A 14407-nucleotide genomic window follows, 5' to 3' on the forward strand; every position below is an offset into this window, starting at 1 on the left:
CAAATGCGAGACAAATTTCAAATCTTAAATTGATATTAACATATTGGTATAAAGATTGGGCTTTTGTGATGTTCCAACTTTCCACACTCTTAAATAAAATCTTTTCACTTGAAAAATGGTGGTGATTTTTTACAAAGCAGTATTTGTGAATAAAACTTAGCCAGAGCATTAAATATATCATAATTTATCTCTTCATCCCCTGTTAGAAGACCAAATTTTCTTATATTAAAACTTAAAGATGGAATAGATATCTTTTGAAAATCGTTCTAAAAACATTCATGAAGTCGCAATTGGAAAAAATAGGTGTGTTGTCTCAAAATCTCAGCCACGAAACGCACAGGAATCGATATTTATTTTCAATTTCTTTCGCAGAAAATCATTCTAGGAAAATTAATATCTTTTTTTTTGTGTGAGTGGAATAGATGATTTTTAAACAAATGTTTTCTTGGGGTAAAGGAGAAGAAAACTGATGAGTTTTTGTAACATTATTTTGTCAATATATTGTTTTGATTAAAATTTGATTCATTAATTACAGGCTCTGTCATTGACTGGATTCATTTTTTAAAATCAAATCCCACCACTAATCATAAAAAGTATTGAGTTGATTTGAGGTCTGACGCTCATATTTGAAGATTTTGCTGTGAACAGACAACATTATATAAAATCCCAATAAAATATGTGGAAGTTTGTGATTTGTGACAAAATAAAAAATTATATAAAGGAACTGTTTTTCTAAAACGAACCCTTTAAAACGGATCAGTTTATTTTCATTCTAGCTCAGGAAGAGCGACTCCTTTAGCTGCAGTTCCTCTTCGGAACAGCTGGGGGCGGTAATTTACTCGAACCAGATTATTGAGAGAAAAAAACGAGAGAAACCGTAGAAGCAGAAGCGCTGGAGGTCGAAACGAACTGGTCCACGATGTCCGCGGTGTATCCCACGGTCCTGCTGTGTGTGTACGGCTTCTTCTCCAGCCTGCGGCCGTCGGAACCTTTCCTCACCGCTTACCTGATGGGACCGGACAAGAACCTGACGGAGACCCAGGTGAGGTGGCCCTGCTGTGGGTCACAGCTCCTCTTGCATCACTCTCCAGATTGTTTCCGCACGCGTTTGGACCCGACTGGTTCTGGACCTTCTAAATAAAGGAGAATCGGTCCCGCTTGTTCGCGGCTCCCTTGCAGCTTCTCCGGGTTAATGAAGTTATAGTTGTCAAGGACTTCCTGTTGTGTTTTTAAGAGCCCACGTGCTGCGCTGCACCGAATTGACGTTTCCCAGACGAACCCGACCTGCTGTGTGCTGTGTAAACGCAGAGGTTCGGATCCAGTTCTTAACTTTTTATATTCTGCTTCCAGAGACGCACAGCTCCCTGTAATCCAGAGAGCAGACGGATCAAACCTGAGAGCAGTTCATTCAGTCTGTCATATAGAGTTGTGTCCCTTCTGATAAATGACTTATACGATTTTAGATCTGTCATAATTTTGGATTTAACTGATTTTTTTTTTGTTTTTTTTTTTTGGGTGTGAATCATGAAAGGGAACCAAGAATTCCGTTTAGCACAGTTTACTCCTTTAATACATGAAAATATAATGTACAAATATCTGCATGCTGATTCATGTGGTCTTTAGCATCGAGGTCAGTCCATCCAGCTGACCAGACGTGTTACTGGCTTGCAGAGCAGGAATGTATGGCTCTTTGGAAATCACTTTTTCTACGTCCACATGTTCCTTCAGTTGTTGAGTTTCATTATGTTGTGTTACTCTGTTCATTGTAAGAGATTTAAACACAACTGTGTATCAGTGTTACAGTCAATTAGACAGTTTAACTTTGATCAGCTCTGACCATCAGGTCAAATTGTAAAACAAGAAGCAAAATTTGGGCTTTATTTTGTTTTTAATTTTCCTGTCCGTTAAATAAATCAAAACAGGGAAAAAAAATCTACTTTTTTCTACCCTCAAATACACGAGTGACTGGATAAAGAAAAAGGAAACATGTGCTTTGATGTTCAAGGTATCCCCCAGAAAACTCACTAAGCCCGGTGGGTTAGTAAGTTAGGGCAGTCATTCATCCAGCTGCCCGTCACGTTTTTGAGTTAATAAATGTTTAATGTTTACATGAAATTTGAAAATATCACTTGACAACTATGTGCGATTAAAAAATTGGAAGATTAAGACCTGAACACAAACTATACAGTCTTAAAAAAGGCAAAGATTTTAAAAAGACTTTAAAAGATAAGCAATGGTGGGGGCACAAGGAAAGCCTGGTGGCCCGCCAGGCTTATAATACACGGGGAAAGCCTGATGTTTAAATATATCAAATTAAATTGGTAAAATCTTATAATTCATTCACTTTTTTTTGGCTTCAGAAACACTTGGAATGAAGTGGATTTTTTTGGCATTCATTGAAATTTTACACTCACTTCATTCACAATAAAACATACGTCCCTAAACTTGCTTGACTCTTTTAAGCCGCAGCTAGAAAAGGTTGCTGGTTGATCCATTTACACACTAAAAGTGTGTCAGGTTTTAGTTTTGCTGCTTTGCTAAAAAATGTTATTTTTGTGCATTGCTAAACGAAAACAGTTTTAGTCGCTGTTGTGATTAATAAGCCGGAGTTTGGAAGGCGATTGTGTCAAACCAGCAGGTCCGGTGTGAGCCTGTGAGCAGCACTTCTCTGTTAAAGTCGTGCTGTTTGCAGCAGGAGGCTCAGACACACTCCATTCAGATTGGGATAATCTCTCCAAAAATGTCAGATTTCTTGTTAATCCTTTAAATAATGACCTTCATCAGGTCGTAATGTGGACCAGCAACAAATCTGTCAGCATGACATTGTTCTACTTTTGATCATGTAGCCGCATCATGCTATGTTTGCGTCAGGAATGGAAGAGAAGTAGTAGCTAATAGAAAACAAGGCAGAAGCATATGACTGTTCTATATCTAATGCAGTCGGTACTATAAAATTGTTGCCATTTCCTGTGCCGTGGCGAAACATGGAACAGTTTTTGAGTGTCCTACTAACACAGATGTTGATTGGTTCAGAGCTCTACTTCACGTCCTGCTGCTGGTTTTTGATTCGCAAGGTCTGACTTAAACAGCTAAAAACCGAATAAAACTGATATAGATGCTTTAAAACTTTAGACACAGAATTTATTCAGAAGAGGTTTCGGTACTGAACAATAATGCCAAACCGTAGTCTTGGGAAAATCTTTTGGTGTTCCACAAAGTCCAGTATTAGAAACCAAGTTTTTGCTGTGCATTTAACTGAAGTTTGGAGGCAGAATAAAAGGTGTAATTGTTGCTGACTGCAACGTCGAAATTGTAATCAGTTGTAATTCATTTTTGATGGATTTTAAATTTTTGACAAATTGGCACATCAATTAAACATACCTATCAATCTTTGGAGATTTTGTCTTTGGTCTTTTGGAAGCAATAAAATGTGAACAGTTTTCATTCTAGTCATTTCTTTGTAAATATTGCAAGTTTTGTGTGATTTTCTTTTCAGGAGGCTAATAATTTGACCTTGCTATATTGATTTAAACTGGTATAAAAATTCATTTTCATTAACTAAATTAACAGCTTTTTTTTTTTTTTAGTTTTGTAGGAATTAATTATATCGAAAGCAGAGGCGAAGCCACACTGTGAAAAACAAATTCTAAAATATAAATATGGAGTTGATTTCTAATTTCTATTAGCATCCTTATATTAGAGATTAGTGCAGTTAGCATAAAATAAACTAGCAACCCTCTAAGGTGCAACAATCCACTTAGCATGAAATGCAAATATCCCATAAAGATTAATGATGTGCATGTTTTTAAGTTCTATATTCAATTTAGGATTAAAAATATTTGTACATTTTGTATTGTCACAAATTTTATAATGAAACTTGAAGGAATACATTTGGAACCAGAGGTTTACATACACCAATTAAAAAGACACGCTGTTTTTCTCACTCGTTCGCTCATACTCGTCTTTTCACATATGCAAACATTTTCAAAATTGGATCTTTTAACTGAGAAATCTCCTCGTGTGAGGCATAAATCCTCTTCTTACTCCAAGAGCTCATCGATGAGTCACCCAGAGGACATCTAAAGCTCTGCTCACTGCCTCAGTTGAGGTCAAGGGTCATGTTTAAGCAATCAGAAGGAAAGACTGCCTCCCATGAAGGTAAAAATGAGCCTCCATGGGAGCATTCTAAGGCCAGAACCCCTACTGACCCACAAGAACAGAAAGACCCATCTCACATTTACTAAAAAAAACATCTTGATGACCCCTAAGACTTCTGGGAAAAGTCCAATGAAACTGAAGCTACATTTCCAAGAAATGTAGCTTCAGTTTCATCTGAAGTTTTAGCTTCAGATGTAGCAAGACCAGATGCGTCTTGCTACATCTGGTGTAAAATTAACGCTAACCCACTAATACTGGACTTAGCAGGTTTTCTGGGGGAAACTGTTTTTTTTTTCTTCTTTTCTTTTTATAATTCTACTAATGTAAAAATCTATTTCTTGTGTTTTCTGCAGGTTGTCAATGAAATCTATCCCGTATGGACATATTCCTACCTCGCCCTGTTGCTCCCGGTCTTCCTGGCTACAGACTACCTCTGCTACAAACCGGTGTTGGTGCTGCAGGCCTGCAGCCTGGTACTGACCTACGCCATGCTCTGGAAGGCCCAGGGCATGCTGGCCATGCAACTGTTGGAGTTTTTCTTTGGGTTGGCCACAGCGTCGGAGGTGGCCTACTACTCCTACATCTACAGCGTGGTGGAGCCAGAGCTCTACCAGAGGGTGACCGGTTACTGCCGCAGCGTCACTCTGTTCGGCTCGGCCGCCGGGTCGCTCCTCGGTCAGCTCCTGCTGTCGCTGGCCAAAGCGGAGCTGGTGCACCTCATTATCATCACGCTGGCGTCAGCCGCCGTGGCCTTCGTCTCCCCCTGGTTCCTCCCCATGCCCAAGAGGAGTTTGTTTTTCCACATGAGTCCAGGAGTAGTCGAGGAACCTGCAGCTGGCTGCAGCCCTGATAAGGCAGAGGATTCAGAAAGCAGAACGCCCATGGTGAGAAATCTGCACGTCCTGACAACTTATTGAAAGTTTGTGTGTCGTGTAAAGAAGGGAACTCTTCCTCTTTCAGATATCCAGGTCATCTGAAGCAGCAGGTGGCAGCAGTGGGCTTGTGCAGGTGTTAAGGATGCTTTTCCATGACTTCCTGCAGTGCTACAGGTGTCGCCCCCTGCTGGCATGGTCGTTGTGGTGGGCCCTGGCCACATGTGGCTACTTCCAGATCATCAACTACGCTCAGGCTCTGTGGGAGACGTTCTATTCATCCCAACACCACGAAATCTACAACGGCTACGTAGAGACGCTGTCCACGCTGCTCGGTACGTCTTCTGCTTTCATTTCTGAATTTCCAGACCGGTGTTTCTCAAATGTCAAGACTTGACAAGTCAGTCCAATCTAACTCACAGATTCTGGAAGTAGACTTTTATTTTGACGTAAGACAGAAAGTACTATTAGATTTTTTTTTTAACATGCTGGTTATTGAAAGCTGTTTCAAGGACCCAATAACAACACTTTAATGTTCCCATTTTGGCTTGACAATAAAAGAAATAGACAAGAAGTGATTACTAAACAGTGCAACAATCCCTCAACAAATTGTTAGCAGCTAACTGCTGTTCAACATGGAAGGATTTTGACCAGTCAAGCCACACTTTGATGATTCTTCACTGGACAGACATTCTTTCACAGTTAAGGTTAAACAGTTTAAGATTCTCAAAACTTCCTTAACTTGTAAAGGTACAAATTGGAAACAAGCCTAGCACCTTAGCAAGGCTAACATTAGCTAAATTGCTGTCAATCCTCAAAATGAATGAGCTGCAGAAATGTGAGATGTTATCAGTATTCCAGCTGTGAGCACACTTCCGCTAATCTGCTGATGCGCTAATAGAAGAGCTAGCTTTTCATTTAGCGTTTTTGCTAACTTTGAAAATGCTTAGTGCGATTAGTTCCCCTAAAATATTTTTTCTGAATAAATTCTAAAGCACTTCATTTACTTCTAATGAAAACTACCAAAAGTAACCCGGACTGTTTTAATCAAACAGGGTTAACTTGATCCCCTTGACAACCACTTTCTTTTTTTAATCACAGCCGTCTAAAGGGGAGTAAATACTTTTCTACGGCATTACAACAAAATCACATTCAGAAAAAAAGTGATTTCTTCATCCCTAGTTATTCCGAGTCCAGATGTCTGAGCCGTGTCGTGTCCTGCAGGCGCTCTGGCTGCTCTGCTGGTGGGCTGCCTCCCAGTGGACTGGACCCACTGGGGAGAACTGCTCCTGTGGGTCCTCTCCCTCCTCATGGCCGCCTGCGTTTTCATCATGACCCTGCCGAAGAACATCTGGGTGAGCTACGGCTCCTACGTCATCTTCAGGACCATCTACATGCTTCTCATCACTGTGGCAACGTGAGTCTACCATGGCGTGGAACGCCGCAGTGTGAGGAGGAAGCGTCAGAATCTGATTTTGAGCGATTCTTTGGTACCTTTAGAAAGAAAAGGGGGAAGGCAGAAAGGAGAAGTGTGTCTCGGTGAATCCAGATTGCAGCAAGTAGTCTGTTGCTCCATCTGAAGCTTTCTGCCGTTTCAACATGAAGCACCTGCAGCTTCTTCTGCAGCGTGTCGATGTAGATGAGGAGGAGTACAGTACAGTGCTGTGCTTCGTTTCAGCGTTGCTCCCTGACCTCCAGGTACCAGATAGCGGCCAGCCTCAGCATGCAGAGATACGCTCTGGTGTTTGGAGTCAACACGTTCGGAGCCCTGCTGCTCGGGACTCTGATCACCGTGGTCGTGGTGGACTCAGCCGGACTCGGCCTTGATGTCGTCACTCAGGTAACGTGTCGGCTGTTTGGTGATGTGGCGAAAGCTTTGCTGAGGCCAGGATTGCGTTTGACGGCCGCCTGTTTGGTCTCGCTCCCTCAGTTTTTCATCTACGGAGGCTACTTCGCAGTCATCTCGGTGGTCTTCCTCCTGGCCGGCCTCTACAGAGTCTTCTCCTCCAGGCGGACCATGCAGGAAGTGAACGGAGAGTCCAGCCCTCCTCCAAACGGTGCCGTGACACAGTGAATGATTCACCTAAATGCTTTGAAAGAACATTGAATCACTTTCTCGGAACAAACTGAATGGTGCACTTTTCATGATGTCCTCATATGCTGAAGTGGGCTGGACCTGAACTTCTTGTTCCACCAAAGTATTAATGATCCAAGTTTTCTTCTGAGCCCAGTAATTTCAGGTCTGAGTGACGCAGACCTGAAATTTAACCACAGAAGTCAGTGGGTTTGTTTTCAATAGAAATAAAAGCAACTATATTAAGATTTTTTTATATATTGGTCAGGTTTTTTGGCCTTACAGTGGACTCCCACTTATTACTGATTCAATATTTGCAGATTTTCAGTGGGATGCAATACCAACATTTGGTGTTTAAACTATTAAAATACAGTTAGAGGAGGTTTGATTTTGCACTCTATCTTAATTTCTAAATGTGAGATATTCATCAATGCCTTAATGGAAACAAGGATGGAAAATCAAACCTGTAAACAAACCATTTTTTTAACAATAGTCATTAGAATGCACATTAAAATGTGCTCATCTCTCTTAGGATTTTATTTAATTCAACATTATTGCTCAAAGCTTTTTATTACATTCCACTTCCCTTCGTTTTCCACAGCTTTTAGAAACTGTTCCAGCTTTCTGCCTCCCGGGGGCGCTAGTGCCTGGAACTGGTTAAAGTCGGTTAATTTCCTGATCACTCTGGGAGTTTATAAAACTGCTTAACTCAGCCGGGTGACGCATATGGTGACATAATGAACAGCGACCAATAGTTATTTAGCTTCTGCAGCTCTCGGCAGAGTTTATAGCGACTTTGTGACGTCTACTGTCACAGATGGAGGAATGGATGGGATGGCCAAAACAAGATTCAGATGATGTCTCTAAAACATGCTGGATTTTCACCTAATTATCAGGTGACCAACTCGTATCTGAACAGCTTTTATTAATGAGGGCCTTTTCTTCACGTCTATCCACTCAAACGGTTAAAAACAAAATATTTAATGTTTTTTTTATGATTCATCCTTGTCACATTATCATATTTATAAATAACTAGTATGTTTACATATTTTTATTTTTTTAACTTTGACCCTATTGATGATGCACAGGTTTGTCATAAACATGGTTAAGGAAGAGAAACATGCCATTTTTAAGGTGGTACTTGGGAGTCAGTTCACTATTTGCGAAATATTTTTATATAACTGTTTACATTTTGTCTCAGCAGGTACAATTTAACAAGGGGCACATATTGGTGATTATGTGGACTATATAATATGGAATATTTCACATTTCCTTGGGAGTTTGGAAAATATCCTTTAGTTACAGAATGACCATCTCAGATGTTGGAATCCCAGACAAGCCCCCAAAAAAATGACCAGCCAAAAAAGATTTTAAAAAAGTGTGTTGCACTGGCATATGGGATAAGTCAAAGCAGTCAGTGTGACTGCAGGCTTATTACTGAGATTATGAGAGTCTAAAAATTGTCACCATTGCTTATTGATCAGGAGCATCTCAGGAGTCTCAGTTCTAAATGGTGAAATTACTTGAATTACAGCATGTTGTAGAAACGCATCATCAGAACCTTATTTTATTCCTATTCATAATGCAGTCGTTGGGAGTAAAGTGTGCATAAAATGCACTGAGTATATTATAGCTATAGATTAGATTACCATAGATGGTAGATATCAACTGTCCTAGGTTACATTTATTATATAAAAAAAATACTGTCTGATCTAATGCTTCGTACTGTTCCAAATTCATATTTTAGATAAATTAGGTTTAGCACAAATTGACAGGAAAATATTATCTAGTGTTTTTTGGGCTGTAATAGAAACCAAATCAGCTACAGTACCATATTAAGTGTTCTACCGTTTACCAGCCAGAATGACTTCATATGACTGTAAATGTGTTTTTTTTTCTCTTTCTGTGAATCCGTAGACTGTAATGCACTAATTAACAAAGATGTATGTATGCTTCCATGTTGGAAGTAGTGGTACTGAGAAGCACAATTAATGTTGGCAGGTTTGCACTGAACACTACATTGTGAAACTTGAAATGATCCCCTGCTCCTTTGTCATTTGTTGTTTAAGTACCTTAGAAATTTTAGCTGCTTTTCGTTTTTGTTTAGTTGATGACAAATTGCACTGAAAAGCTGCTTTAAAATACATAAGTGAAGATAAATGTGCAGTAAGTAGAAGTAATTGTGTTTCTGCTTTGCTTCTTTTGTCACAGGTAAATATTTCAGATAATTAGACAAACATAATCTGAAGAAAAATAATGCCAGCTTTCAAATGATTCCATTTTAGGGGGGAATGATCCAACCTAACATGTGAAAAGTATTCACCCTCTCACCTTATGTCATAAATACTTTATGAAAACAAAAACACATTTTTGGGAAAGTTTTCTAAGCCATGTCTTATCTCCATAAACAATTCACGTGTGAAGGCCATTAATGCAGCTAAATTCAGATTGACCCAAAATTCCAGCAGTAAAGAGTTGAACAACCAGTCGTCATGATTAGAGATGATTATTTGTTCTACAGACTCGGGTTAGTTCATACCATTCTTCTTTTTAATAACTAAAATCCTCATTTAAAGTCTGCTTTATCTTTTTATTCAGATTATCTGTGAACCTGAAGATAGTTTAATCTGAAATAGGGGTGTACCGATTGCCGATCGCCGATCTTTAAAAAGCCTGCGTAGCATCAAAGCTGTTAAATTGCCAGCAGTGGAGCGATTATCGCTAACAAAGCGCGTGTAGACGTGACCTGGTGGGCGTGTCTGTCTCCTCCCTCATGGGACAGTAGCTGATTTTCAAACCTTTACTTACTTTGTCACGCAAATATCGGCCCAACGCGATCTTAAAATTGAGGAAATCGAGGCCAGTTCTATGGCCAGGCGAATTATCGGTGCACCCCTGATCTGAAACATTCATGTCTGTCAAACAAAAACGGCTCCAGTTTATGAAGAGGCAACATAAAAAAGTTCTTATAGACAAAAACATATAAAAAATTTTGTTTCACTGTTGCCAGGAGTTCGTATGCGATTAAGCAAAACGACCAAATGAATTTTGATATAATCAGAGAATATAATGCATATCCCAGAATTCCTTGCTGTACCAGCTTAATTACGGAGACTGTAGTTTCTGTTGTCTCGTCTGACATATGAATGTACAACTAGACACTACTCCTTTAATCACTAGTCTCTAGATTTAGAGACGTCTAATTGAGTTGCAGTGTTTGCCTTATAATTTATTTCCATGCCTATTTATTTTTCTTCTGTAATCTTTTGATGCTTTGAATTAAATGTTTCAGGCTCTTGCAAACTTGTCGAACAAACGTCACTGTTAACATGAAATTCGCTCTCTATATGCTGTAGGGCAATTATTTTAATATATGCAAAAGACAACCAAATGCTTTTTATACAATGTAAAAATGTCATTTTGTAATATGTCATATATATTGAATAAATTCTTTTTATACATGTGGTTATTGTGTTTCATTTGTTATCTGAACAGGTGTGTGTGTGTGTGTGTGCAATCAGTCTTTTTCCTGATATTTTATGACAAGCTTAACAATAAACACAAAAATGGTTTTCAGGCATTGATTCTCCATCTTTGTTTTGTTCGGTTTACCCTCAATCCAGCCACGTCTGTTAAAACATGCCGCCCCCCCGGCAAGCATGACTCTGCCACTCCCGTGCCTCAACACTAATGGGACTGGGCAGGGCGACGAAGAGCCTGGTATAATAAAGAAACTCAAGAACAAATTAAATGACATCTATCCATCTGGAAAAGGTTACAAAATTACTAAAAGAACCATATTCTTGTTTGATTTGAAACAAACTTTGTCAAATTAAAAGAAAACCACAAAGAACCTGCAAGTACACGTGAAATACTTTTTCACAGCAACTTACCAGCTGTTCAATGATCTGTTTATTGAAAGAAAAGAGCAGGAAAAGAAATATTTAACCCTCTGAACCACAAAACTGCCCTAATTCTGATATTCGAATAACTTGATCAGTGAAACTACAAGATTACACAGTAAAAACTAGGAGGAGCTCACACCGATTTCCTTAATTCTGGGTCATCGGCGATTGGCCAATCCTCTTTTGTTCTGTCATGAGAGGACTGACTGACAGGCCAGCCCACCAGTGGTGTGTCAGCCACCCTGCTCTTGATAATGTAACGACTTTGTCAGAAAAACAACATTGGCATCGGCCAAAAAATCAAAAACTGTAGGTCAACTTTTTTAAAGATCGGTGATCGGTGAGAAAACGAAGCAACGGTTCACCTCAATAAAAAAGAACCAAGGGAAACATAAGACAAACAAAATGACTTGAATGTTTCTTTATACTCATAAAAATAGAGAGAATTGAATGTGAGTACAGCAATAAATGGTAAAAAAAAGTACAATATTCCAAATTGCAACTGTAGAATTTCCAGGTTCGCCCATGTTCCCAAGGCTCTAATGCTCGATCCCTTATCTTGTCATACAGAAATATAAATAAAAAGTCCAAAAGTCTCATACAGAGTGAATTGTCTTCAGGTCTCTGTGCAGCTGAGAACGAAGCCTCAGGAGAGGCTCCAGATGAGAGTCAGCGTGGCCAGGACGCCATTCAGAACGGCTAGTCCAGAGGTCACATTGAATCCGTGGCTGGAAGGGTCTCTGCAGCAAACAGACACGATAAATGTCACCCAGTAAGTAAAGCTGAACACATGTGCAGCTTCAACTCTGCAGTACCTGAAATCAAGCAGAGAGAGGAGGCTGGGGAAGGCCATGCCAGGCTGGTGCGAGTCCAGCTGAGTGAGAGTCCACGAGAAGATACAGGAGATGCATCCAGCAACAGTTGAGATTATCAGGATGCTCCAGAAACCTGGAACACACACGTGACTGGTCACTGGTTTCTGGTCGCTGGCTTATTCATTTTGACGCCCATGTTTAGCGACTTTTCAGACAGAAAAATCACCATCGGCAAAAATTGAAATCGACAGGTCAGCGAAATCGACAGGTCAGTGTAATTGGTGTTATGGGGATTTATGAGGATTTCAGTTACTTGTACCAGGGTGTGTTAGGAGGGGAAATCAGAATGTGTGAGCCTCTTGGTACAAGATTATTCGGTGCAAGTGCAAATTATCAGACACATAGATTGATTATAAGGTAGAGATGCACGACATTGGACTTTTGGTCAATATCCGATGTGCCGAAAACTCATTTGGCCGCTAACCAATACCACTACTTTCTTCCTGTGCCTTCTTACTGAAACTATATGGTTTTCTCTACTGTGGAATTAAAATATCGTCTTTGTCAATTTAGCCTGCTACCAAATGCTAAATAGGTTGCTGGAAATGATGGAACAAGTTCAGCTTGTATTATGTTTAATGTCACATTTACATTTGCTCTGTAAGACAATGACAACACTCAAACGGTGCAAATTTCATGCTGCAGGCATCGTTGTCACTGGTTTGTCATATAAAATCAGCGCCTTTTATATCGGTGAGTTATTTTGATGGAATGGCTGATGTCCGACATTAAATTTTACAGCTAATATTGGCCGACACCGATACCGTCCCGATAATATCATGCATCCCTAGTAAAAGGAATTTATTTTTCGGTGCATTTTTCGGAGTATCTTAATTTTTCGGTCAATTAAGATACTCTTTCTGAGTATCTTAAGTATTTCTGTATTTCTGAGTATCTTAATTGACAAACAAAGACGTTAATATCTATCTGACAGGGCCAGAGAGGTTTATATGTAATTTTGACTTATGTCAAAACATTTTCATTCTGTGAAAATGTTTTGTGTGAAAATGTGCTGTTGGCCTTGTGGAATTTATACAAAATTATAACTATTATATGAGCTTCATGTTTCTATAACAAACTTTATTTTATATAATTAGAACATAAAGTCTTGATGGCCTTTAATGGGGAAAAATGCGTAGAAAGGAACCCTGGGATACTCACCCAGGATCGTCTCTTCAGTCCCATTCTCGCCTCTCAGCCTCTCCGCCCGCAGGTCTGAAACATTCAGGTCAGAGGTCAGCGTGAGAACGTAACAGCTGGAGACCAAACCCTAACTCAGAGAGCTTTGGAGCCGTGTCTACCTCTCAGGATGGGATAGGTGAGAGCGCAGAAGGCACCCACAGCAAGCATCGCAACAGCCGAGCCCAGAACCGAGAAGGTGGCTTTGAGCCACGGTGCGAGCCCGCTGCTCCGCAGCCTCCCACTCCCACTGAACCCGGGTGTGGACATGACCCTCTCGGCGCCCCGAGAGCTCCGGATGCGGTCTGATCGCTGTGGAGGTCGGGCCGTGCTGAAGGACGCCCCTTCCCGGCGTGTCAGAGCGCTTCTGTCGCTGATCCTGAACCGGTTCTCTGAGACCTAACCTTGATCCGCATCACATCCGGGAACTAGCGTACCTGCCTGAGCACTTCCGCCCAACAAGATTGTCCTGTAGGAGTTTCCGTAACCGGCTTTCACGGCTTAAAATATGAAGGTGTTAAAACATTACAGCGAGTTGCAAAAGTGTTCTCTACTATATTTAGTCACATTATACGCAGAGAATCTATGATCTATAAGGATTTTAAATCGTAAATCAGCATACAGTAGCGTAACATTATAAAGTTAAAGCAAATGTAACTCTGAAAAGTGTGGCGTGCATTGCATTCACCCTCTTTATAGCTAAATTAAATTCATATTTGAGGTGTTTGTAAAGTGACCCAGTCAAAGTTTTAGCAATAACAGAGAATAAAATGGAGAGTCACCTTTCATATTATAGCTGTCATATGTTCACTGTGCAATTCTTTCATTTATAAATGTCAACTTTTCAAATATTTATCTAGCAAGCTAAATGTAGCGACAAACAACTAAGTTTAAAAAAAAAGAAAAGTTTTGCTAACATGCTAAACACAAACGTGCTAACTTTATTTAGTGTTTTACGCTAATGTATAATCTTCTACCTAAATAGTTTGAAACTAAGTGGCAGTGAGGTATGTAGTTTCTAAACTAAATATGCATCTTGTTAATTAAATATTTACTTTGAAACTGTATAAATGAATTACAATATGGTGAAAATATTACTTTTAGATACCCCGATTAATTGTGGTGAATTTTTATTTTAAAGATTTCATTGGCTTTATTTAATAGTGAACTGACAGGAAAGTGGGTAATGAGAGAAGGGGGAAGGCATGTGGCAAAGGTCACCAGGTTGGGAATTGAACCAGCGGCAGGACTAAGGCCTCTATTTGTGGGTTGTGTTTAACCCCCCTGCCACCACAGCACCCCATTGTGGTGAATTTTGACTGTAGCGTTACAAAAGGCATCCAG

At 39.9% G+C, this 14407-nt stretch overlaps 2 protein-coding genes across 3 annotated transcripts; one reads left to right on the top strand and one right to left on the bottom strand.

The window, feature by feature from the left end:
• The first annotated feature begins 883 nt into the window (after positions 1–883).
• slc19a2 (solute carrier family 19 member 2) lies at positions 884–10569 on the top strand. 2 transcript variants are annotated; one of them, XM_023329811.1, is made up of 6 exons: positions 884–1042; positions 4512–5042; positions 5119–5365; positions 6255–6447; positions 6729–6870; positions 6961–10569. In XM_023329811.1, the coding sequence occupies exons 1-6, from the start codon at positions 920–922 to the stop codon at positions 7102–7104; spliced, it is 1380 nt and encodes a 459-aa protein (XP_023185579.1). In that variant the 5' UTR covers positions 884–919; the 3' UTR covers positions 7105–10569. The 2 variants fall into 2 exon arrangements, with proteins under 2 accessions (XP_023185579.1, XP_023185580.1); XM_023329812.1 differs by having other exon boundaries at positions 5200–5365.
• A 407-nt stretch (positions 10570–10976) lies between these two features.
• Positions 10977–13511, bottom strand: arl6ip6 (ADP ribosylation factor like GTPase 6 interacting protein 6). Its single transcript, XM_023329813.1, has 4 exons — positions 13186–13511; positions 13046–13099; positions 11825–11957; positions 10977–11749 (listed from the first exon to the last, which is right to left on the bottom strand). The coding sequence occupies exons 1-4, from the start codon at positions 13331–13333 to the stop codon at positions 11656–11658; spliced, it is 429 nt and encodes a 142-aa protein (XP_023185581.1). The 5' UTR covers positions 13334–13511; the 3' UTR covers positions 10977–11655.
• Between the last annotated feature and the right edge of the window lie 896 nt (positions 13512–14407).

This window comes from Xiphophorus maculatus, chromosome 24 (genome assembly GCF_002775205.1).
Source record: "Xiphophorus maculatus strain JP 163 A chromosome 24, X_maculatus-5.0-male, whole genome shotgun sequence".
Taxonomy (NCBI): domain Eukaryota; kingdom Metazoa; phylum Chordata; class Actinopteri; order Cyprinodontiformes; family Poeciliidae; genus Xiphophorus; species Xiphophorus maculatus.